This window comes from Papio anubis, chromosome 6 (assembly GCF_008728515.1).
Source record: "Papio anubis isolate 15944 chromosome 6, Panubis1.0, whole genome shotgun sequence".
Taxonomy (NCBI): Eukaryota; Metazoa; Chordata; class Mammalia; order Primates; family Cercopithecidae; genus Papio; species Papio anubis.
In genome coordinates, this window is record NC_044981.1 from 145,272,397 (window position 1) to 145,298,330 (window position 25,934).

Genomic DNA, 25,934 nt, shown 5'->3' on the forward strand with positions numbered 1-25,934 from the left:
GCTACTCTAAAACAATACAGTTTGAAGAGCTTCGTAGAGTTTACTTTTGTCACGAGGCAGCAAACAGGAGGGAGAGGAGTTTAAATATAGAATATGGTATGTACTGATAAATATTTAAAGATATAAATATATAAGGCTCATAACTCCAGACATGTCCAAGAGACACTACCAGAGTGAAAAGTACAAGAAAGGAATCAATTCAGTAGAAATAAATGTTTGTATCCTCATCTGTAACATACCTCAATATACATCATATTTATTTCATGAGCATCAGAAGTCTTTGTACAGATTTATGCTTCTAGTTATAAAGCATAAAAAGCAGAAGTCAAACAAGTCGTGAGCTTACCCTTACAGTTTTAGTAAAATCAACATAAGAAACTTGTTTTGTTATCACTAGTTTTCTGAGCAGCAATTTCCGAGAAGTCCATCAGGGAGATCTGGGATGGTGCAGGACAGGAGATAGGCCTTGGGAAAACTGCTGGCTCACGGGCCCTGGAATCCCACTCAAATATGTGCGAATGTCTCTTGAGTCAAAGGAGCTTCCTAAAGATTGCATTTGCCAGTCACCTCCAAAGGAATATGGGAATCAACTTCAGGTTACTCCAAGTTCTGGAAGTCCCACATGGTGTTTTCGTTTCCTGAAAACTTCATATCATCCTTGAAAAGATGTAGTGCGGACAATGCTAATTATACTACAAAGTACATTTCTAGTAATGAAGGATTTTAACGTCTTGGTCACCCAAAAGAAAAGCCTCTATGCTTGAGATTTGGTTTATCTAACATTTTTCATCTTGGATTTGGGTACAGAAAGTTAATTTATCTGAGATGAGATGACAGACGTTTTAAAAGGTCTTCTTTTTTGCCATCTATGTCAGTATAGTATGATGGTTAAGAGAACAGACACTAAAGCCAAACTGTCTGAATTCAACTCTCAGCTCTACTACTTGATCTGTTACCTTAAATTTCATGTGCCTTGGTTTCCTACTCCTTGAAATATAGATAATGGTCAAAAAAAAAATTGAAATATATTTCTTAGTCTATTCCTGCTGCTATAACAAAATACCACATTCTGAGTATTTATAAATAGTAGAAACGTATTTCTCACAGTTCAGGAAGCTGGGAAATCCACATTCAAGGTGCCAGCAGATTTCGTGTCTGGTGAGCGCTGCTCTCTGCTTCCAAGATGGTGCATTTTGCTGCGTCCTCACATAGTGGGAGGGCAAAAAAGATGAACACTGTGTCCTCACATGGCAGAAGATATGCAAGGACCAAGCAGCCCTCTGTAACCTCTTTTATAAAGGCATCAATGCCATTGATGAGGGCAGAACTCTCATGGCCTAATCACCTTGCAAAGACCCCACTCTTAATCATCACCTTGGGATTTAAGTTCCAACATAAATTTTGGAGGGATACAAACATTCAAACCACAGCAATGTATTAGGCAACTATAGCGAAAAACAATAAAGGCATTTTCTCACCCTGATCTGGAGGTAACTCTTTATCCATAGATTTTCAAAAATCACTAGCAATAATTAAGCAGCAACTGGCTGCAGTAATTCCTTCAGGAGTCTGTACTGCATGCAGCAAGTCTAAAGACCTCTCTGCAGGCACTTCTGGTACTCCCCACGTCTCCAGAAATCCAGAGTGGATTCCAGAGAAGCCTTGACACACTCCACCCTACCTTCACCTACTCACACAATTAAGTAGATCTACCTGCAAAGTTATAAAAAAAACAAAACAAAACAAAACAAAACAAAACCCTGTGAGTGATTTGAATGCAGTTGGAAAGTAAAGATTATCACATGATGTGTCAGGAAGTGACTGAATTATAAGAGAATGAACATGACAAGGTTAAATTCACTAGTCAACCATGAGCTTAGAGAGAAATGGGCCATATCACAGTGAAAATAATTCAGCCAACTTGAAGAAAAAATGTCTTTGGGGATTATCAAGATGAACCAGCTGCAGGTTTATCATGCCTGAGATCAGGATCCTTGCAGAACAACCTGTACACTAGATTGTTTTGTATTTGTTTTTGTAACCGCTTTATTGACATATACATTATTCTTTTAATAAAAAGGAGCAACTGGTTTTTTAAAAGGTATTTATTTTTGCAACGCAAGCACGAAGAGACCTAAGTTCTTATATGTTATAGAGGCACAATTATAAGCACAACAAACCCATTCAAACAGAGCCATGTTCAAATAGGGCGTGGTAACCTCCTAGCACCAAAAACGATGAACAACACCGATAATGACAACAGCCAATGTCTACTGAAAACTAACCACAGGCCAGGTGCTTACAATATATTCTGAGAGCATCTCTGTGGGGTAGATGCTACTATCTCCATTTGACAGATAAGGGTATAGAGGCTAAAAGGGTAAAAGGTAAAGGACTCAAGTTCAGCTGACCTGACCCAGAACCAATGCCCTTAATCTTGTTCTGTGCCTGTTCCTTCAGAAAATTACACAGGAGAACTCCTGAGTGCTGCATACAATGGACTTTTTTACTCCACAATGATCAGATTCATTCACTTGCTCAGAAGCACTTACTAAGTGCCCACTGCGACAGAAATCTCCACCAGGAACTGCAGTGAGTTACTAAGAGAAATAAGATTGGGCCCTGCCCACCAAGAGCCACAGTCAAGAAGGAAGATAAGACTGGAATACAAACAGTCATATTTCAAGGCAGTCTGTGATCAGCAGTTAGGAAGGATGAAGTGATAACGAGCACTAGGTCACACTATTACCTCTGTAAGACTGCTTTTGCTGTTCAGGCACCTACTGGGAAGCTAATTTAGCATTAAGGCTTGGAAAAGAGGCCTATCTAGGTCCTGTACTTTGAATCAGAGAAAAAAAATTAAGTACATATTTAAATTCTAGATAGCTTAGGGCTTTCCTTTCAAGAAGCCCAAGGCACTAAAAACAGGGCTCCCACAAAATGAATTCAGCTATAATGCTGTGGAAGAGGAAAGCCCATTTCTACTCCACTTGTTCAATCAAAAGATATGAGTCCTGCCTTCTTCTTAGAGGGAAACTGTCTGCAGAATAATGCTAAGAGGAAACAGAGCCAAGAGATGGAGCAAAATGTAGACTCCAGACAACATCCTTTTAGCCCCTGGATCCACTTAACTTGGACTTCCTAAGGACATAAGACAATAAACTGCATGTTTGCTTATCCTAGCTTACGTCAACTTTCTGTCAAAGGGACAAAACAAAATGGTACCAACGAATATCTGCTCTATAGAATGCTATGTAAGAGCATGGGCTCAGATCCAAATAGGTTCAAGCCCTAACAATGCCACTTGGTATCTATGTGACTTTGGGCAATTTAGCAGACGTCTCTGGCTCAGTATCTTCATCTTTAAAATGGAGATGGTTTGAAAGGATTAAGCAGGATAATAAATGTAAAGAACTTAGCAAAGTGGCTGATACATAGTAATTCCAGGACATCTGAGAGTAACATCACTATTACCATTAATTGTCATTATCACCGTGATGATTAGTTTTATGTGTCAGCTTGGCTAAGCTATGGTTCCCAGCTGTTTGATCAAATATTAGTTTAGATGTTTGCTATGAAGGTATTTTATAGATGTCATTAACATTTAGAATCAGTTAGCTTTAAGTAAAGCAGATAACCCTTGATAATATGAGTGGGTCTCATCCAATCAGTTGAAGGTCTTAAGAGCAAAAACTGAGGTTTTCCAGAGAAGAAATTCAGCCTCAAGACTGTAACATAGAAACCTAGCCTGAGTTTCTAGCCTGCTGGCTTGCCCTACAAATTTGAGACTTGCCATCCTCCACAGTTACAAAAACCAGTTCCTTAAAGTAAATCAATCTCTCTCTCTTTCTCTCTCTCTCTATATATATACATATATACACACACATATATACACACATATATACACACACACATATACATATAAATACATACACACATATACAAATGTGAATATATTATACGTACATGTAAATATAGTAGATAGATAGATAGATCCTATTGACACAATTATTACCAAATGCCAGGGACTTGGTCTAAGTCCTGCTGCTCACTACACAAAACGCCAGTCACTGAGACAATGAGTATTGCCAGGGAAGAAGGTTTTATTCCGGTGCTGCAGCTGAGGAGATGGGAGATCAGCCTCAAATCCATCTCCCTGACAAACTAAAATTAGGGGTTTATATAGCGGGGAAGAAATGTAACCACATGTGGGAAAACAGGAATTAGAGAGCGGTAAGAAAGAGGAGTTGGTCAAAAGGAAGCCAGTGGTCAGAAAGGCAATCATGATGGGAGAGGGGTCTTGCATCTCATTGTCCGGATGTGGTGATCTCGTAAGTTTCAGTTCCTTCATACTATCTGGGAGGCCTGATGATTGGTTTTCTGAGAAAGGAATTCAGATAAGACAAATGTGGTTTCTCAAGTTTTTAAGACAGGGAGGGTCAATTTCTATGTTTATTCAATAGAAACTATAAACATCAATTCTATGGGACAACTGGGCCAGTTTCACAATCACCATGACTACCTAGCTGTTCTCCAACCCTTCGTAGTACTGGTGAGACATGATCCATAACTGCAGACCATGTACAGCTCATTGAAGCAAGTTGTTAGCATGCTTGATTAACTTGTGCAACTGCTCTCCAAAAAGCAAAAAATGTCCATACTGTCTTCATCAAAGACCTAAGTCTGGCATCTCACAGTGGACCGTATGAACATAGAGCAAACTAGTATCTATGGCTTAAATGTGTTATCAACTTCTGGCATACATCTAATTTATGCTTAGAAATTTATCATGGAAAATAACTATTTTGGAGGCCTGGTTCTCATCTCAGAATTATGTATCAAACTGGTTCCCTAAGGATCAATTTTTTTTTCAAGGAATTAAGTTACTTTGTTTTCACCAATTGATTTGGAGGGGATTTGTTTGTTTTTAAGCAATGCATAAAGAAAACTAATTGGCCCTTCCCTAAGTAAATAGGTATTGATGTGTAAAATTATAAGCCAAGGCTCTGGGTACAGAAATTGATTCAGAATGAGGAAGCTAAAAGCAACACATTATCTCCAGTGATGCAGAGAGATTTCCTCCACGTTCAGCATGAAGCAGTGTCTACCCGCAATCTCTTTCCTCCATCCACACTCTGTGAATGACAGTTCTATATTCATTCTCATTTATTTCCCATTTTCCACGGGGCCAGGTTCTGAGCTAAGCACTTCATTTTTTTTTCTTGATTCACTTTCCCACAATTCCCTTTTCTACTCAGAAAACACTCACAAAGCAGCATGTTTCTGGAATGGAAGGATGAAAGGTACATATTTTGGATGAAATGGGAGTAGAAGGAAACCCTGCCAAATGCCTTTTAAAAGCTGCAACACCTGCTGACTAAAATTAGCTGCTTACACAGCTCAAGGAAAGAATCTGTTCTTTTCTTTCAAACTCTGGCTTGAGAAATCTATCTCCATGAATCAGTTCATCAGCTATTGATTAGCTTCTCTAATTAGCTCCTCTAATGGCTGCAATCGAAAATACAAGGCTGCTTTGTAGGCAACAAATGGAGGGAACCCAACCCAGCATGTGTCTATGCCCCGGCAGAAATTTTAATCCCAGAACTCAAAACTTGGTGGAAGGACATCCATCCCATCACCTTTCATTCATTCATTCAACAAATATTTGTTGACTACAATATCTACCATACGGCAGGCACTGTTCTAAGTGATTAGAAAAACAAACATAAGTCCCTGCCCTAAAAGATGTACACCTACTTTCATCAGCTTCCAGGTGTGTCTCTGCAGAATGTTCTCACTGCAAAGGCACAGGTCTTTGAAGCCCCTGCTCCCAGCATCTCCCAGGGATAAGACTCCTTCTCTCCGTGCCCTGTGAGGTCAACACACCTTCCCTCCTCTTCCTCGTAGCCAAAAATAAGCACACCTTCTACTTAGCAGTTTTGTCTTGATTTTTACTTCTGCTTCTTCCAGGATCAAAGATTATTAGAAATGTGATGCCTACATAATAACTACAAGTCCCACTCCCAAAGAATAAAAGGATAACACCATAGTTACACTTCGCAATTTTCATGTGAATCTCAACTCTCAGACCATGAAGGAGCTCAGAAAGACTCTCTTCTTCTGCCTTCATTCTTGTGTTTCTTCCTTACACATGCATTATGCTAAATATTAATCGTTATAATGACTAATATGTTTCAGGCATGGTGCCAAGAACTATAAATATATTACCATCTTTAATCCTCTTCAGTATAATTATGAGGTAGGTATTCTTACTGTAATTTCACAGATGATGGAACTAAAGCTCAGTGAGTTTAGATAACTTGTCTGAGGTCACGAGGTTGGTACACCAAATGAAATCAAACATTGACCAGCATCAAACTCGATTCACCTTTCTTTTATGCAGTAATTACCAAAACCCCATGGTTTCAAAAAGGGTAGTTAGAATGTAACTTCAGAGTACCTCATAACTCTCCATTTCTCCTCTGCAACTGTCTCCTACCTGGGCTCCCCTACTCAAATTTACTGTTTATACTGCAGGCAGCCAGATCTTATGAACACATCAGTCATGATACTCTTCTGCTTAGTGTCTCCAATGCTGCTCAGTGCTCTTAAGACAAAATACACAACTTAAACTTCCAAAGCCCTGTGTGATCTGACCCCTACCTACTCCTCCAGCCTCTGACATCTTTTCCTCTCATATATGGCTGCAGTCATCTGAACCTGTTTCATTTCCCAGAATTCATCACATATTCACCCACTCACAGGCTTCTGATGTATTGTTTCCTCTGCCTAAAACACTATTCTCTATAACCCCCACCCCATCACATATGTGCACATGCGCGTGCACACACAAACACACACACACACACTCCTCTTTTAATTCTGGCTATGTCCTCTTTTCCTAGTTGTCAGCATAGCTGTCTGTATCACTCCATTCTCATGCTGCTATGAAGAAATACTCAAGACTGGGTAATTTATAAAGAAAAGAGGTTTAATTGACAAGCAGTTCCCAAGGCTGAAGAAGTCTCAGGAAACTTATAATTATGGTAGAAAGCATCTCTTCACAGGGCAGCAGGAGAGAGAATGAGTGCAAGCAGAGGAAATGCTAGATGCTTATAAAACCATCATATCTCATGAGACTCACTCATTATCATGAGAACAGCATGGCGGAAACCACCCTCATGATTCAATTACCTCCAGCTGGTTCCACCCTTGACATGTGGGGATTATAGGGATTACAATTCAAGATGAGATTTGGGTAGAGACACAGAGCCAAACCATATCACTGTCATATGCTTAGATGCCTTCCCCAACTCCTTTTATTGAGTGCTCCCATGGTTTTCTATTATACTGTGTGAGATCTTTCATATACCCAATGCCAGCACCAGCCTGGGCAAAGCAGGCTCAGACGAAATGCTTATCAAATAAATAAATGGATGACAACATGGAGTGGGGGCTTTTCACCCAGTACTTCAAGCTCCTCAATATATTTGTCTAATCCGACCTGATTTGGATTATCAAAGGTGCCACAGACTGGTATGGATACACAGACCAGTATGGATGACATCTACCATAGAGCCCATTCTCTCTACCCTCAGCGGAACCACATCTTGGGCAAACCACTCTGCACATCACACACTAGAGCAAACCTGCCCCTGCTCTTCCTTGACAGATGTGTCCAGACTGAAAGAAATGAAAAGGTCCTGAATGGTATTCAAAGGTCATCAGTCTCAGGCCAAAGTAAAAGAGGTGTATATTAGTTAGGGATGCTTTCAGCTGCAAGTTAAACCCCAACTAAACCTGGCTTAAAGAGAATATTAATTATCCCACATAATGACAGTCCAGTCAAGCTTCAAGCATGTAGCACTGCAATCAGTTGCTAAATAACATCTCCAAGGACCCAGCTGGTTTCCTTCTGTCCACTCTGCTGTCTTTAGCATTAGTAACATCCTACTGCTGGTTTCCTTCATGGTCATAAAGTGGCTACTGTTAGCAGCTGGTAGCAGAATGGCTTTATCAAATTCAGCAAGAGAAAGAGACAGCTCCTTCCCCATCTAAATGCAAGTCCTTTATCTTCAATCTGGTTGTACCAACCTGGGACCTTTGCCCACCCCAAGACCAACAACAATCTCCATGCCCTGGACTCCAGACAAATGCCATAAACTAATTGGCTTAGATTAAATATCTGAGGTAAGATGGATATACTAGATGAAAAAACCAATGCAAGACTCTGGGGAACAAAATCTCAAATGTCAACGATAGAAGGGAGAGAACACACTTATTTCTATGTGACACAATTACGTTTTTCTCTTTCTGAGGTGGCTTCTGAAGATGTCACATGTAAATACTCTATATTCCTTTTGAACGTGTGGTTGAATTTCTTCTTGCTGACGCTAGCTTCTCTTCAAGTTAATCATCTTCTTCTGCAGACATGCTTATGTTGAGTCAGCATTTAACATTTAGAGGCTTATTGCTTATAGCAGCTATAGAAACTGCTTCACCTACCCCTGCACAGAGGCAATACAAATGATATCAAAAATGTAAGCCAAATGACTTCATTATTCTTTTTTATGTAGGCAGATTCTTGATAATATTATAAAGCAAGTTTCTATCACTTCACACTGGATAAAATACCCTGCTTTAGTGAAGCAACATATACTAGAGAGAGGAAAAGAAAGCTTGTCACAGTGAACAACCTTCCGGCATTGCCCTGCTCCTCAAGGTGCTACATTTGTGTTTTCTGGAGCAGGAATTTAAAAGCCAACTAGGTTAATTGACACTTTAAATATATATATACACATATGTATATATACACATATATGGAATAGAATGGAATTGACATACATATATACACATACATATATGTGTACATATATAATATACACATACACATACATATGTATATATACACATATACATTACATATACACATGTGTGTATGTGTATATACGTACACACGTGCATTATGTGTATGTGTATATATACCTGTGTATGTATGTACATATATGTATTTGTATATATGTATGTCAATTTCCATTCTAGTCATATATGTGTATATATACATATATGTGTGCATATATGTATGTGTATATATGTATGTCAATTTCCATTCTATTCCTATGTGTGTGTGTGTGTGTGTGTGTGTGTGTGTGTATACACATATGTATGTCAAATTCCATTCTATTCCAGTACAGAAAACCTGTCAAGTTAAACCGAGCCCGCTTTTGCAAGGTTATCCCAATATACTGAGGTATCTAATAATTCCTTCTTTGGAGCTTAGCTTTAGCACACAAGACATTTAACTTCTAAACTCTCTGCATCGGCTGTCTGCCTCTAGGCCACAAGCACACACAGAATGAGTGCTGAAATGGCTGGGCTGTAATTTTATTCTGAGGTGCCAGCACATTAAGAAGAAAGACTATACATATGCTTTAGAAATAAACTTCATCTGATTTGTCAGAAGGACTTTAGGCTGTATTGTCATGTATAATCATGGATTTTAAGAGTTAGCAGGTATTTAGAAACCATGTATTTCAGGCCGGGCGCGGTGGCTCAAGCCTGTAATCCCAGCACTTTGGGAGGCCGAGACGGGCGGATCACGAGGTCAGGAGATCGAGACCATCCTGGCTAACACGGTGAAACCCCGTCTCTACTAAAAAATACAAAAAAATAGCCGGGCGCGGTGGCGGGCGCCTGTAGTCCCAACTACTCGGGAGGCTGAGGCAGGAGAATGGCGTGAACCCGGGAGGCGGAGCTTGTAGTGAGCTGAGATCCGGCCACTGCACTCCAGCCTGGGCGGCAGAGCGAGACTCCGTCTCACAAAAAAAAAAAAAAAGAAACCATGTATTTCAGATAACTTGTCAAAATTTGCATAGCTCTTGCACAGATATATTCTCAAACATTTATTGACCAGTGTGCCTCTGAAAATCTGATGAAATGATGTTTGATTTCATTGGTGGAGGGTCCTGAACATATTTCAAAGATAGCAAAGATGATCTCTAAGCTCTCCATGCTTAGGTGTTCCTCTCCGCTAGCTCAAAATTGTTTCCAACTCTCTAGTGATACAATCTGCTCCCCTGTAAAACTCCAACTTCATGGTCATAAAGTGGCTGCTGGTAACACAGAAAGATGCTTAGGGATGCTTTCAGCTGCAAGTTAAACAAATCCCAACTAAACTTGGCTCAAAGAGGATATTAATTATCCCACATAATGAAAGTCCGGTGATAGGACAAGTTCTAAGCATGTTGCACTGCAGTCAGACCTGTCCTAATGTCCAATGTCCCATGTCCTAAAGATGCCTTCAAGTAATGCTCCCATCCTTCTCTGTGACTGATTTCAGCTCTTAAAGGAAAGCAATCAAGTTGATTACTAAAATAATAACTGATTAACGAAATTAAAATATACTTAACGATATAGCAAAATTGAACTTGTACTCCATGAATATATACAAATAAAAATATATGTATACTTGAGATCAGGGACCTAACCTTATACTTGTTTGCATCTGCTAACCACATTTAGGACTACACTGTCCTTAAAGTAACATGCAAATGATATAAATCTAATTTTGTTTAATTTTCCCAGGGTGATGAATATAAAGAAGAAATTTAATGCAGATTAATATCTAACTGGTAGAACTTGTTTAGGAACATATTTATGAATGACAATAATAAAATGTTGTTCTCCCTTCTCCTTGCTTACTCTGAGCTGGGACTACCTAACTACCATACAACTCTCTTAGCTTGTCTTCCCCAGCCTACCCTAAGCACACCACTAATTGATTAAACAAGTGTTATCTCCTCCAACCACTCTTGGTAGTGGAATATACCAGGCAATGGAAATTTCTTTTAGAAAAAAAGTACTTTGTAGACTCTGGCCTTTACATGCTTGCTCAATAGCAACTAAAAAGGAAGAGAATCCTTGGATCTTAAATCTAATGAACAGCTTTCTAGCTGTGACAATAAAGATGACAATTTGGCAAAGAAATCTTTTGTTGTTGTTGTCTTAATTCACCAAGCCAAGGCTTAATCAATTGCAAGTCCAGTACACCAGTTTACTCTACCTACATTCCCATTTACATTTTTTCATAATCACTATTTTCTTTGACAATTGATATCCAAAATGAACAATCTCACACCCATTGCTACAAATGCATTAAAATGGTGTTTTTCTTCTGTCATTGTGGAAGGCATGTTTTCAGGCTGCAATTAACTTTGGGGCCAGGGAAGTAATAATTAGGGTCTCTTTGCATTGGACACAAATGAGTTCATTTATCAGTCTAAGAGTTGCAAATGATCAATTTTCTAAAACCAGTGCAAGCAAGCACTTCATTGCCTATACTTCTTTAGGCTTGAAACCGCCCAGCTTTCACTAAGGAAAGTCAATCCAAAAGGCATGTATCCCATTAGGGGCAGGAAATAGATGGGAAGCAACAAGGAGAAATTTTTTATATAAAATAGAAGAATTTTGCCTGAAAGGCACTATATTCACACAAACTGTTAGAACAGGTAAAAAAGAGTAAAATCTGAAATCCAAGCCACAGTACTTATTGTCACCTGGAACTGAAGTGTTATAACGAAGCCATATATGGCTCAGGGACATGGGGGGAAACCCCTTAATGGGGTGACTGTTCTACAGGTGCATTCACACTTCCAAATATAGCTAGCTCATGGGTAATTCTACACCGAATGCTTCTATTTTTCTTAGGTGGCATCAATTCAGTGTGACTCCAAAATAGAAATGAAGCACTTTAAAAATGAATCATTCTTCTTCAACTAACTCTTGAGCTCTTCCTCCCAAAAAACATGGTAAAAAAAAAAGTTGGGGGGCTATCATCAATTAAGTGGAAGACTATCCTCTACCTATCCGTCTAAGTGTGTGTGTATATGTGTGTGTGTGTCAAAGAGAAATAGAGCAAGGCACAAAAGGAGGTTCAGATAGACGGACAGACAAAGACTCATTACAAATAATATTTCATATACATTATTTGAGAAATAACATATATAATATATATAATATTTATATTATAAATTTAAATATCTATGTATCCCCCACGAATATTCAGAAAGGAAATATAGGACACAAAAGGTCACAATATCATGGATCGATGATCTTCATCTGTCTATTTTATCTGCGAACTTATATTTCCAGAGACAGTTATGACCCCAGACTTTATAATGCAATCTAGAGGCAGCATTTAAGGGTGGCTGGAGGGGCTTCGGTTACCCAGTCTTTTCATTAGCAGATGGATCAGTACGAGTAAACATACTCTTTGTAAATCCTGCGCTGTGTTCTTGATAGGCAAACACAATTTCAAGACAACCCCCCCTGACCCAGCTGCCACTCAATGGGTTCTCTAACTCCTCCCATCTAGCAATCTTGGAGCCATCTCTGAATGAAATAACCAGAACATGAATTTCATTCCAGCACTCACTGGGAGGTGGTCGTTTTTGTTTGGTTGATTGTGACGTTTCAGACTTTCTCCGCAACTAGTTAAAAACTGACTTGCACTAGTTCCAAGGACAGATTATCTCCTGTTGGATGGGCTTGAAGGCCGTTCCCCGAGCTGGGCAGTTGTAGAGGAAAAACGGTTAATTTCGCGAAGCTGCAAAGGTCCTTTCCAGCTCTGACCCCACACAAGCTCGCGGAACACTTGCCCCCGTCCCGTCCTCTGTCGTCTGAGCGCCCCTCCCCCGCCTCCTGGCGCCCTCTTTTCCAGTCACCACCCAGCCCCGAGGCTCGCGCACGCCCTCCCCGTCCACCCACGTTCCGAGGGTCTACGGGGCTATCTCTGGAGGGCAGGGCCCCTCTCTAAGAGCGCAGTGTTTCCCCGGCCTGCAGCAGGATCCAGATAGGGACAGAGACTCCAGCCAGCCCCAGGAACCCGGCATCACAAAGAGCTCCACTGAGCCCGCTGGCATCTGGGCTTCCCCTCATTAGCACATTAAAGCGGCTCTGTCCCTTCCCTCTGAGCCGCTCTGTCCATCCCGCTGCCTGCCTCTGTGGAGCCTTTTAGGCCCACGCTCGTTTTGTAATCTCCCCAGTTCAAGAGGCACTAACCCTTTCCTGAAGCCTGTCAAACTCTCTTTCAGGAACCACAGGTACCGCGGAGCTCCTGGACCGAGAGGCACAATTAGACAGCAGAACATATGCCAGTGCTGAAATCGCCTTCCCAAGAGGAGGCTTGCTATATACTTTCCATAAATACATAGATTTATACTTTTATTAAATATATATACATTTATACTTTCTATTATATATATTTATAATTTAAATGCACATATATATAAACAAACACAAACACATTGAAGTAAACAGCCCAGTGCCCTAGTTCATAGATCGGTGGGTTTCACTTCAGACCCTGACTGACAAGGCTCATGACAACAACGACAGGGGCAGAGTAGGTACTGTGCATCAAAGTCACTGCGAGCCGAGGAAGCCAGTCAGCATTTATCACAGGCCAGATGACAGCGCAAAGCCGCGAAAACCCAGGCTCTGCTTTTAATTTTGTGACCAGGATAACAATTACATGGTGCTTGGCAGCTTTCCAAGCCCTCTCCCAGATGTTACTGCATGTAAAAATCTCAAACATCCAATGGGAAATGAAAAACTAGGATTATTTTAACCAGTTTACAAATCAGAGAATTGAAACCCCCAAAAGTTAAGTTGTTTTCCTGAAACAAAACATACGACACAGGCTAAAGGGGACACCATCACTCCAGTGGCCCAGGCGCAAAACCTGGAAGTGATTGCTAAGTCACATCTCATTGCCAGGTGTGATGGCTCATGGCTGTAATTCCAATACTCTGGGAGTCCAAGGTCGGAACATCACGTGAATCCAGTCCAAGACCAGCCTGGGGAACATAGCAAGACCAACATCTCTACCAAAAACAATTAAAGATTAGCCCAGCATGGTGGTGTACACCCGTAGTCTTACCTACTCGGGAGGCTGAGGCAGGAAGATCACTTGAGCCCAGGAGTTTGAGGCTGCAGTGAGCTATGATCACACCACTGCACTCCAGCCTGGGTGATGGTGTGACACTTTGTCTCTTAAAAAAATATATTTTAAAATTATCTTAATTCCCTCTTCTCTCTCTCTCTCATACCCCACTCCCCAATGCAATCAGAACCCAAATCCTACTGAGCCCCCTCAAATATGCACTGCCCCACTATCCTCACTTACATGATGATGGTTCTGGCTTCTTGGGCACAGATCTGAGTTCATCTTTTCCAAGGCAGCAGATTCTAAACAGCAGTAGCTTCTTTCTGCTCATCACACTCCATACTGAATCCCCACCACAAATGTCATATTTACGCATAACACTTCTTTAGTATATTTCCTTTCTTACTCTTCAAAATGACTGTTTCCCACTTCTCTTTGTACAACCATCCTACACACCTCCCCCACCAACTAGCATCTTCGTTCACTATTGATAGCCTGCCTCAGAGTTCACAGAGAAAGATAAGCCACCAGAGAGGAACTGCCTATTATTCCCACCACAAAATCATGGAATCTACCAAATTATCTTCATTTACACCCCCCATTCTCAGCGTCTCCTCTGTATTATGGACAGTGTCCTGGTCCTCTCAAAGACTAGCTCCTCCCCACCATGCTTTGAATTCTACCATCTGAGCCTTCTCAAGGTTTCCTCCTTCCTTCATCCCATTCCTTCCTGCGATTTTTCCCTCTTCACTACATCATTCTCATCAGCACACAGACCTGTTGTATTATCTCTTCTATTAAAAGACTTTCCCTACACTCTATTCCTTGTTAGGACAACATTTCTCAAAAGTCATATTCTGAACACCTCCACCTCACATTCCCTCCCAAACCATTCCATCCACGTTTCCATCTGCACCACTCCTCTGACCCTGTGGTTGTCACAGCCCCAGGGTTCCCTGTGTTGCCAAACCACTGGTCATTTCTCTGCCCTTTCCTCAATTACTCTCAGCACAGTGGACTGCTTATTGCCTCCTTCTGGAAATGCCTTCTTCTCTTGGCTTCTGGACACCATACTCTCCTCGTTTCCTTCCTACTTCAGATCCTGCCTTCTCCAATTCCTTTGCTGAGTCCTTCCTCTGTGTTTGACTCTGAGGGTTAGTGTGCCCCCCATATTGCTCTTGGTACCCCTCTTTCCCTCTATCTACATATGCATCCAGGACTTACGATCCCCAAATCCAAATTCCAAGCTCTGACTTCTCCCCAGAATTCCACACTCCAGCTTTCTTTTGACCTTTCCACTATACCTCTCTAACTTTACTTGCCAAAATAAACTCTTTAATTCCTACCAGCAAACATGTTCCTCTCCAAGTCTTTTTCACCTTAGAAAATGGCACCATCACTCACCCAATTGCTCAAGCCCAAAAAACTGGAAGTGTTTTCTTTATTCCTGTCCCTCAGCTGCCCCATCAAATCACTCGTCCAGTCCTGTGTACCCCACCTCCCAGTGCAAACCACTCCAGATTACAACCACTTGTCTCCACTTCTGTTGCTACAGGCCAGCCAGCTTCCAACATCTCTTTCATCCAGTAGCTATGTACTTCTCCCGCAATCCGTTCTCCAACAGCAGCCAGAGTGGTCTTTTCAAAACATTAGCCAGACAACTCCTCTGCTTAAAATCTTCCACTTGTTCCCCAGCCCATTTAGAACTGACACCTGCCTCCCTCTCTGATCTCCTCACTTACGCTCTCCTGTTTCCTGCTCTCCAGCCTCCCTTTCTTTCACATCATTATGCAGGCTTGTTTCATCTTAGCATCTCTGCCTGGAATGACCTTCCCCCAGAACCTCCAATGGCCATTTCCTTTTGGCCATTCTAATCTTAGCTTCAGTGTCATCAGAAGAGAGAGAGAGGACTGACCAGCCAAATTAAAGTACTCCCTCTTCCCTCTCTGTCACATCACCCCACTTTGATTCTCTGCGTATTATTTGCCACTGTTGGATACCTTTTTCATGTTTTCATTGCCTGCCTCTCTAGTAGAATGTAGTCTCCATGAAAGTGGAGGTCTTTTCTCTTTTGTTTCCCAAAGTATCCCTAACAGCTAGATTGTGCCTCTCACCTGACTCGGTAATTCTTTGTTAAATGGCTGAGGGGCTCCTGGTCTGTGCTCCTCAGAGCTTGAGATGAAGCTGTATCAGTGGTCTGGCCACTCATGTTGGGACCCCAGACAACCCTGACCCACCTTCCTGTCACCCAAACACAGAATGTGACCTCCTTAACTGTGTGATCTCTGAAAAGTCATACTCCCCACTTACTGCCCATTCTACAGACCTGGGCTGCTGCTCTGTACTCCTCACTTCTAAATAGTTTCCCTGCCTCACATTCCAGGGCATCCCTTTAAGGCAAGGTGCCCCAGCTGAAGACCAGGCCATTTTGCTGGGGCCTTGATACTTAATGTAACTACTGTCAGCCTTACTCTACTGCTTCCACATCATCACCATATAGGTATAGATTTTCAGCGTCATGACTAGTACCAACCTGATGCCCCCACAATGAGGAACACCCCCCACCAATCCATGATTAGATGCACTCCCAGAATCCAAATTCATGCTTACTTCCACTGGGATATCTGGCTGGCACCAGTGCTTCTCAAACATTCTGTCATAAAATATCCATTTTTTTAACAATTCATTGAAGACAATACTTTTATGAAATACAATAAAAATCAATTATGAGAAAAAAATGAAATGAAAAAAACAAAAACCGAAATACAAGACCCAATTCTTCAATATTAGGACAAAAAAACATAAAAGTGCTCTGTTAAACTGCTATAGCTCTTTCTAAACGCTTACTTCCAATTTCTGTTCTCATCACAGTCTGGCCACACAGTCTGTAGTCCGGCAGGAGTCCATAGCCCACAGTCTGAATAGCTGGCTGCTGTCCTCCCAGCAGCCTCTAGCTCACTCAGCACCCTAGGCCCCGGAGAGCAGATCTCTGTCCTGTAGTGGCTTTCAATAACCTTTCAACAAACAAGTATTAAATACCCACTATTTGACAAGCACTGCTGAGTGCCTTCTCAAAAATAATCAAATCTTCTTTTACCTGACCTGGTCCAGATTCTGTTCAAATCAGAGCATTTCCCTCTCCATCCTGGCTGCCTCCACCCCACTTAGACTCACCTTTCTTCCCCTCTAAATGACTGCAGTAGCCTCCTAACTGATCCCCAAACTCTGGTCCTTTCCTTCTCCTTTGTCCTATAGATTTTCCCACAGAGTATCGTATTTGGACACCTCTCTGATCATGTCATTTCTCTACTCGGTAACCTAAAATAACCTAGTAAGTCTAACTGCTTATTAGAGCATCTAAGACTTTCCATTATCTGATCTCATCCTACAATCTAGCCTTAATTCCCTTTTCTTCCCTTTATATTGACGCATCCTACAATATTGTCAAACTAGACACTTAATTCTCCCCCAATCTCTTACTTCCATGAATGGCTCATCCTGTCTCACCTCCCCCTCCCTGTACATATTCCTTTCCTGCCCATCTTTCATTGCCAAGGACAAATGCCATCCCTGATCCCTCCTGACATTTCTCCAGCCTAGCATGGTCTCTCCTTCCTCTGTGGTTTTATAAAAGCACTTAGCTGTATCACCACATAAATTTGTTTCCTTATCTAGAAAGGGAAGAAAAGACTAATCTTTGTTATTAGAAGAATAACATACAATATAATGTTTTATAATATAAAGTATATGCCTTATAAGGTAAAATTTGAGAACTTGAGTCATTGTCTAAATGCTAACTTTAACTCAAACATCTCAAACACTCTCATTAGGTTGTATCAAATTATATATAAAAGTCCAGTCCTTCCACCAACTCCTTGTTATGCTCTTGCATATTTTAAATTTCTCCGTCTGCAATGCACAAACATGTCCCCAAGCCCCCACAAAGTTGCCTATGCACTGTCAGCACATTAATATTTTCAGAAAATTCTATTTTCTTGAGTTATATGGCAACGACCTTCATAGGTTCACCCTGAACAGAAGAATGGGATTCAAATCTGTTCTCCTTTTCCTTCTAGCATTCTGAGGCTGGATGAACATTAATAGCTGTGTCTTTTTAAAAAATATTTAAGCCCTAAGTGAAACAAACTCAATGGTATTCATCAAAAAAGGTCTGCTTCTTGAATCTATGTAGACGTTGAGTAATTTTATCATGTTTCAGTCTTCTACCTGGGCAGTTTTCCTAAAAGTGAAACAACTAATTTATGGGGATTTTTTGTCAGATCAGCTTGAAAACGTCATTTTTGAAACTATATTATTTTGAGAGGTATATGTTATCTTTATTTCTATTTTATTTAAATTGCCCCCTTGATGGGCTATATTGAAAGGGCAATAACAGAAACTCCACCAATGGCACCCAGAGGCCATACCAGCCATTGTGATCCAGCAGTGCCCAACATATAATAGTCACTCAATAAACACTCATTGAATAAAATTCTCCCTGGATGAATGAATCAATGAATGAGAGAAGGAGATCTATCTTACAGGACAGATCAGAGTACTTTGTGCTTTCTCAGAGTCAGGTATGATCACAAATTGTAGCCCTGTCACTCTAAATCTGTATATAATTAGTATGATTTGGTTTTAAAAATCTATTCAATATTTGTTCAGTTATAGTAGGTTTCTCTAATTATTTTTTAAAAATGGAATGTATTAGGAATTGGTGGCTTATGATCTCGGAACTTGCAAAACTATATTTAAGGGCTTGTTTTTTAATCCTCAGAAGGTCACATAGTAAATATTCTTGAGACAAAGTTTAGAATTTAAATTCAATAAAAACTCTCTCTCAATGTCCAAGTTTCCTACTTGGACATTGATTTTATGTAGGCTTGCTTCAAACTCTTCTGTGTATATCCCTAATGCTCTTTGGTTTATATTTCAAAAGGGTTTCAGAAATTTGAAAATAAATCTGAAGAAAATAAATCTAAATATAAGTTGGAAATCAGTTCATTCTAAATCAAATGAATGGATGAGTCAGAATATACACATGTATATATGTGTGTGTATATATATATGCAGATAGATAGAGAGAGAGAGAGAGAGAGAGATTGTTTTTGTTTTTGTTTTTTGGGGGATTTTTTTGAGATGAAGTTTCACTCTGTTGCCCAGGCTGGAATGCAGTGGCATGATCTCGGCTCACTTAACATCTGCCTCCTGGGTTCAAGTGGTTCTCGTGCCTCAGCCTCCCAAGTAGTTGGGACTAGAGGTGCATGCCACCGTGCCCAGATAATTTTTGTATTTTTAGTAGAGACGGGGTTTCGCCATGTTGGCCAGGTTGGTCTCAAACTCCTGACCTCAGGTGACTCTCCCACCTTGGCCTCCCTAATGCTGAGATTACAGTTGTGAGCCACCACCCCGGCTGAAAAAATATTTTTAAAACTTAAATTATAATATAATTCAAAAATATATACTCATGCTGCCACTAACTGAGTTGCCACTAACATTTTTCCAAGAAAATACATCCTAAAGAATATTTATGGCCGGGCGCGGTGGCTCAAGCCTGTAATCCCAGCACTTTGGGAGGCCGAGACGGGCGGATCACGAGGTCAGGAGATCGAGACCATCCTGGCTAACACAGTGAAACCCCGTCTCTACTAAAAAATACAAAAAACTAGCCGGGCGAGTTGGCGGGCGCCTGTAGTCCCAGCTACTCGGGAGGCTGAGGCAGGAGAATGGCGTAAATCCGGGAGGCGGAGCTTGCAGTGAGCCGAGATCCGGCCACTGCACTCCAGCCTGGGCGACAGAGCAAGACTCCGCCTCAAAAAAAAAAAAAAAAAAAAAAGAATATTTATTGTTATTGTTTTCTTTGACATTTCTTGTGAAATTTCTTCTTAACTATTGTACATTCAAGCAGTCCTTGTATAATTCCAAAGTGTCAGAACAAGGTTAATACGGATTACATATTGAACAGTTCATTTACATGATTCCAATATCTCAACATTTGGAAGCATTTATTTAGGCATTATGTGTAACAATTCAGATTATGAATTACAACGTTCATTCTAAAGAGTGATACACATGTCAAGTTTCCCAGTTAGATTTTGAGGTTTTGGCCCAAGAATAATGTTTCGTCACATGTGTGTCTTCCATAAGAGGGCTCAGCACACAGTTAGTGCTTAAGAATAAACAAATATAGACCTGTGTATGTTCATGTTACCACTAAGAAATATGCCCAATATTCATAGGGTTTTGTCCATACATCTACTGAAGTCTGACTTCCTAAGCATACTTCTTGAGAAGCATAATCAAGAATTAATGTGTTTGAACAATGTACAGTGAATACTCATTGGCCTGAACGCAAATGAACAAGCAAGCTAAACTAAAATCTGGTGATGGTACTTTCGCATGCTGCATATTATTTTTATGAGAAATGGCAACTAACTAATAAAACATCTCTTGCATTAAGTAACTTTGGAGCTATATGAGCTATATGAGCAGCAGCTCAGTTGCCTATACCTTCTACGTCTATAGATGTGTACAGTGAAAACACACATCGATTAGCATGCCCCTAAGACACTGACAGATTTTGAGAAAGTAAAAGTTCAAAGAAAAATCACACAAAGACAAGAATATTTTAATACACGTTACTTACCTGAAAATGCATCATCTTTATCTGAGGTAATACAAATATTCCTTTAATGTGAATATTAGTTTCTCCAAGCACTGGGCATAAATACAAGTATACTGGGATAATCTTTTAGTTTTATAATTTTGTCCTTTTAGTTAAAAATAAATGCATCCTTCAGACATCCTTTATTTACTATTAATCTTAGAAAAGCCTGTTTTTTTTTTTTTGGTTTTTTTTTTTTTTTGAGATGGAGTCTCGCTCTGTCACCCAGGCTGGAGTGCAGTGGCCGGATCTAAGCTCACTGCAAGCTCCGCCTTCCGGGTTTATGCCATTCTCCTGCCTCAGCCTCCCAAGTAGCTGGGACTACAGGCACCCGCCACCTCGCCCAGCTAGTTTTTTTGTATTTTTTAGTAGAGACAGGGTTTCACCATGTTAGCCAGGATGGTCTCGATCTCGTGACCTTATGATCCGCCCGTCTTGGCCTCCCAAAGTGCTGGGATTACAGGCTTGAGCCACTGCGCCCAGCGAAAAAAGCCTGTTTTTAATCACACCACCCAGTTCCACTTGGAATATTTTGTATGAATCAACCTCATTACTAGCTGATCTTCCCCTTATCATTTTGACATGTGTTAGAAGCAGCAGCTTGAGGAAGAGTTTCACCGTTAATTTCCTAACAAAAGCCTTCTCACTTGATAAGAAAGGATCATCTAAATTATATGTTTCCACTAACTGTATGGAATACCTAGAGTTCAGTCATATCCATTGGTTCATGATGTTCTGTCCACCTTATTTAATGACTCAGAAAGGCTATGTCCACATATTGTCCCATTTTACATGGTAAGTTTCCTACTTGGACATTGATTTTATGTAGGCTTGCTTCAAATTCTTCTGTGTATATCCTTAATGCTCTTTGGTTTATATCTCAAAAAGGTTTCAGAAATTTGAAAATAAATCTGAAGAAAATAAATCTAAATATAAGTTGGAAATCAGTTCATTCTAAATCAAATGAATGGATGAGTCAGAATCAGTAGTGACTCCATTCTAATGATTAAACATTCCCACCATAAGACTCAAAGAGGCAGAAACCTCTTTCACCAAGTCTTGAATATAATTACATTCTAATCTAACTGTTTCACAGAAAGGGAGTAGTCAACCAATGAGATGCCCCAATTGTTGTGTACAAAATGCAGCAATCCAGCTTGACAAGCCTTTCGAGTAAGGGGAGAGGCTATGGAGTATACTAAGGAAATAAAATGATGCAGAATAATGTAAGGCAGATTTTATTAAGATAACACTATATTTCATTCTAAGCTATCATTTAGAGTAGAAAATGTTCAGGCACTTTAATTAATGTATGTGAGTGAGCAATTCCTCTCTGTGTCGAACAAATCTCCCTGGGTAGACAGGATATTTGAGAGGGTAATCATACTGTTGTCCTTGCAGTATTCTTCCTCTGGGTTGTCAGATAGCTGCTCCTGTAGACTGTGACCAATGGCAGGCAATTCGCCAGGCTTGCCTTGCTCACAGTCTAATATTTCTCATCCCATTGCACCATTCTGTGTCTCAGCGTTACCCCTCTGGCCCAGTGGGACGCTAAGAGCTGACAGTGGTACAGCCCCCATTTCAGTCACTGAAGAGACTAGCCCTACCAGCCCACAGCAATAGCATGCTGCTAACTAGATATTCGCATGTCAAAAGTTGGAGGGATATTTTTTATATTGGCTCCTAGCTTCCCGATTTGGAACAACTTTCTGCTAAGAGCTCAGTTGCTGCATGCCAAGGGTAGAGGAAAGAAGACAAATGAAGACAATGAGTGGACAGGGGCAATGTGGGTGAAGTATTCAGGAAGGAGGAAGAGGAAAAGAAGAAAGCAAAAAAAGAGAAAGTAAGCAAATCGTGAGTTCTTAGAAAATTGACAAAGATGCTTATGATTAGGCCCCAGTGGGCCTGCCTGATATCCATTACTGACTAGTCCAACACATCATGAGGGTTCAAACCAGATGGGAGCCACATCCAAGCACTCTGCAGAATCTCAAAAATTCACTCTCCCTCATACTCTTACGACCTAGAGTCTAATCACTCTATAGCCACTATTAAGGCTCTCATTGACATAATTATGGCACAAAAGCGAAGCTCATCAGCATGCTAAATAAATTACGCCATTGAGATTTTAAAACTTGCTCAGATTTTTCAGTCTCCTTACTAAAAATGTTCTTTCTTGAAACAAATAGTTTGTTCTTATCCTTTAAGGATAAGGAAAAGCCAGTTACTCAATACAAAATATTATATTGAAAATTCTGAATAACTTTTAAAGACAAATAAATAAGTAAATAATTGTTTTAGCTTAAGTCTAAAGGCTACAACCCTAGGGTTCCATTCATGGTTGTATACCTGAGACGAAATGCCGTCAACCCAACGTAAGTGTAAGTTCCTCCTGTATACACTGGGACTAGTACAACTCATATCACAGATTGCTGAAGGTTTAATGAAACACAAGGTTCTACCCATAACGTAGCATGACTTCAACTTCATTTGCCTATGTTTATTTCACAGACTTACCTTGGAAAACAAAAATGAGTTGAATACATTAATTCATGTAGATCTTTATACTTTTCCAAGTCTTTTCTTCAGCATTATTTAATTCTCAAAATCATGGTAGGGAAGTAAGACAAGTACCGTATTATTAAACACAATTTACAATGAAGAAACCAAAACCAAGTAGATAAATGGCTCTGCTGCAAACCACTTGTCTAGCTACTGGCCAAGGTATGATGACAACATACCCCTCACTCCTACCTCAGTGATCTTGTTTTTCTGGGCTCTATGATTCATTACATATCAAGAAATAACCTACATGGAATCAACAGTAACTTATAATTTAGCAAAGAGAAAACTGAACAAAATATTATATCAATATTTTCTGGTTTGATGAGAAAAAATAATAATTAAAAATATATTGTGCTTAAAAATTTAAACAGCCAATGACAAGGTATTTGCAATTCAAAAAAAAAAAACCCACAGGTATTCGTTAAAAAAACACAAAACCCACATAATATGTACTGAGCCAGCGTCTTCTTGATTTATTCTACTTTATCTTTTGGAAGGTGGTATTCTCAGCTACAAATCAAAGACTTAGTTCTATTACCAACTCGTGTCTCCCGTCAGAGTGAATTTCTTCTTGTTTGATAATAAATGGAAATCTACAGAAGTACCCACAAATAAACTAACACACGCATTAATTCTTCACCAGGGATTCTTGAATGGTTCGGGATTTGATATGACTAAATTAAACTATACTCCCCAAATAAGGATATTTCTCAAGATTCTATTTCTGTACATAGTTTGTACTCCCACCAGAGCTTTAAGACCCAGACAGTTCGGTGTGAATTCGTTGGGAATCTCTGCTACCCAACACAGTGCCGCACAGAAACCTGTATGAACAGAGTGACTGGAAGAGTTACCCCTACAGATGCATCGAAAGGCACCCACGCACCCAAATAAAAAAAAAAACACAAAACACATTCCCTATAGAATTTTTTTAATGTGTCAGCTGGTCAACCATTTCAAGTTATTTAAGTAGAAAAAGTCCCTTTCACATTACAGTTGAGTCAGAGGTGCCCGAGGTACCCCCATTTTCACGTCAACCTAGGTCCTCATCCTAAAACGTCCTGGTCCTGAATCCACTACGCAGATTCCAGCACTGGAGGCGCCGGAGATCGGCACCCGCCCCCTTCGGCTTGGGTGCTTCGGAAGAACTGGGCGCCGCCGGCTCACACACTGCCTGCAATGTTTTGCACTTTGCCTGGGTCTGTTCCAGGCCTCTAGCCCTCTCTTCGCTGCTCCCAGCCAGAAGGAGTTCGAGGGGCGACTGGAGCGTCAGGCTGGAGAAGTGGGTTCCCTCCGCCTGCTAGGCTGTCACGGCGACCCCATCCCCGCCCCGCAAGGGGTCGAATCCGCTGGGCGGGGTGGGGCGGGGGACAGCACGAGGCCCGGGACTTCCACGCCATCTCCGCAGCCCCGCGCCTCCCTCCTCCGCCCTGGCTGGGTCCCCGCGTCCCCTCGACCACCGAGCGCAAAGCCGGGGTGCGAGAGGGAAAGGGAAGTGAGGCGGCACGCGTGTGGAGGGTGTGAGTGCGGATACACATACAGGGCGACTAGGTACGAAATACCCCGCCTCTCACCGAACTCCCTCCTCGGACCAGCGGCAGCTCCACCACTCCAGGGCTCCCTGCGCCGGGACAAAGCTGCCGCGGCCTCTCCACGACCGCGGAGCGCGTCGTCGCCCGATCTCCTCAGTCTCCCCCGGCCGCAACCCCGTCCCAAAGGACCCGTGGGCCGCCTGAGGGATGGAGGGGACCCGGAGTCGGGCGCCCGCAGCCCCTGCCCCCCGCGCCCTCGCCCGGCGCCGCCGCTCACCTGTTCAGCACTTTGCGGATCCTCTGGCGCACGCCAGCCCGGGAGGAGGCGGATAGGCTCCCGCTGCCGCCGCCGCTGCCCTCGGCCGGCAGGTTCTCGATGGTGGTCACCACATGGTTCGGCGGGGCTGGCGGCGGCGGCTGCAGCTGCTGCTGCGGCTGCTCAGGGGGGATCATCGCGGTGGAGGCTGAGGCGCGGCGGCGATCAGAACGCAGCCGGGCGCATCGTGCGCCGGCTCCGGGCCCGGGAACGCGCAGAGGACCCGGCCGGGCGGCCGCGGCCCGGGAGGCGGTGCTGCCTGCTAAGCGGTGAGGCGGGGAGACACCCGAGGCTACGGCCGCCGCCGCCCAGCCCGCCACTCACTCCTCTCCAGTCGCAGTGCGCGAACCCTCGCGCCGGTGCCGCCGCCGCCGCCGCCGCCCGCCCCGGCTCTTTCCTAGCCGCGTCCCCAAGTCCTGGCCCGCCCCGCGAAGTGGCTGCGAAGGGTGTCGCGCGGGGGCGCGAAGCTGCCGGTCGGCTCGGGGGAAGGAGTCCCGGTTTCGCCTTGTTTCCTCGTGCCCAGGTCTCCTCGGGGCGCACGGCGGCAGTTGTGCTGGCGCCGCCTCAGCCTGTACCCCGCTCGCTCGGAAAGCTGCCGTCTGTGTCTCACGGAGTGAGAGACCGAGAGTGAACCCAGAGAGCCTGGCGGGGGCGCCGCGGCGGCGGCGGCGGCGGCGGAGGCTGAGCGGGGCGCGGGCGGGGGACTTACTCGCTCTCCTCTCGCCAGAGGGCGCTGCCGAGGTGCCTTGTTGCCCCCGACCCTCTACTACCCAGTCCACAGAGGCCCATGGTCTAGGTTGTGGTGATTGTTCTGGTTTGGGTGCTTGTTAGGGGGACAAGGGGGCTGGGAATAGATCCTCCCTGTGGAGTTCGCGGGGATTCCTCTTTTCTGCCCAAGGGCCGCGGAATCCA

General features: G+C 42.3%; 1 protein-coding gene and 1 long non-coding RNA gene across 4 annotated transcripts in view; both read right to left on the reverse strand.

Moving 5' to 3' along the window:
* The window catches only part of LOC103884076, a 115,515-nt gene extending 102,829 nt beyond the window's left edge, over positions 1-12,686 (reverse strand). The window contains exon 1 of one of the 2 annotated variants that reach the window (XR_002521796.2): positions 12,434-12,686. This is a non-coding gene — a long non-coding RNA (uncharacterized LOC103884076). The remainder of the gene's footprint in view (positions 1-12,433) is intronic. The other variant, XR_002521799.2, reaches the window with a different exon arrangement.
* SLC35F1 (solute carrier family 35 member F1) overlaps positions 1-25,669 on the reverse strand; it is a 398,228-nt gene extending 372,559 nt beyond the window's left edge. The window contains exon 1 of one of the 2 annotated variants that reach the window (XM_003898255.5): positions 24,984-25,668. In XM_003898255.5, the coding sequence (XP_003898304.1) occupies positions 24,984-25,159 (176 nt within the window). In that variant the 5' untranslated portion in view covers positions 25,160-25,668. Of the gene's footprint in view, positions 1-24,983 lie in introns of both variants that reach the window. The other variant, XM_017958371.3, reaches the window with a different exon arrangement.
* Positions 25,670-25,934: the final 265 nt, after the last annotated feature.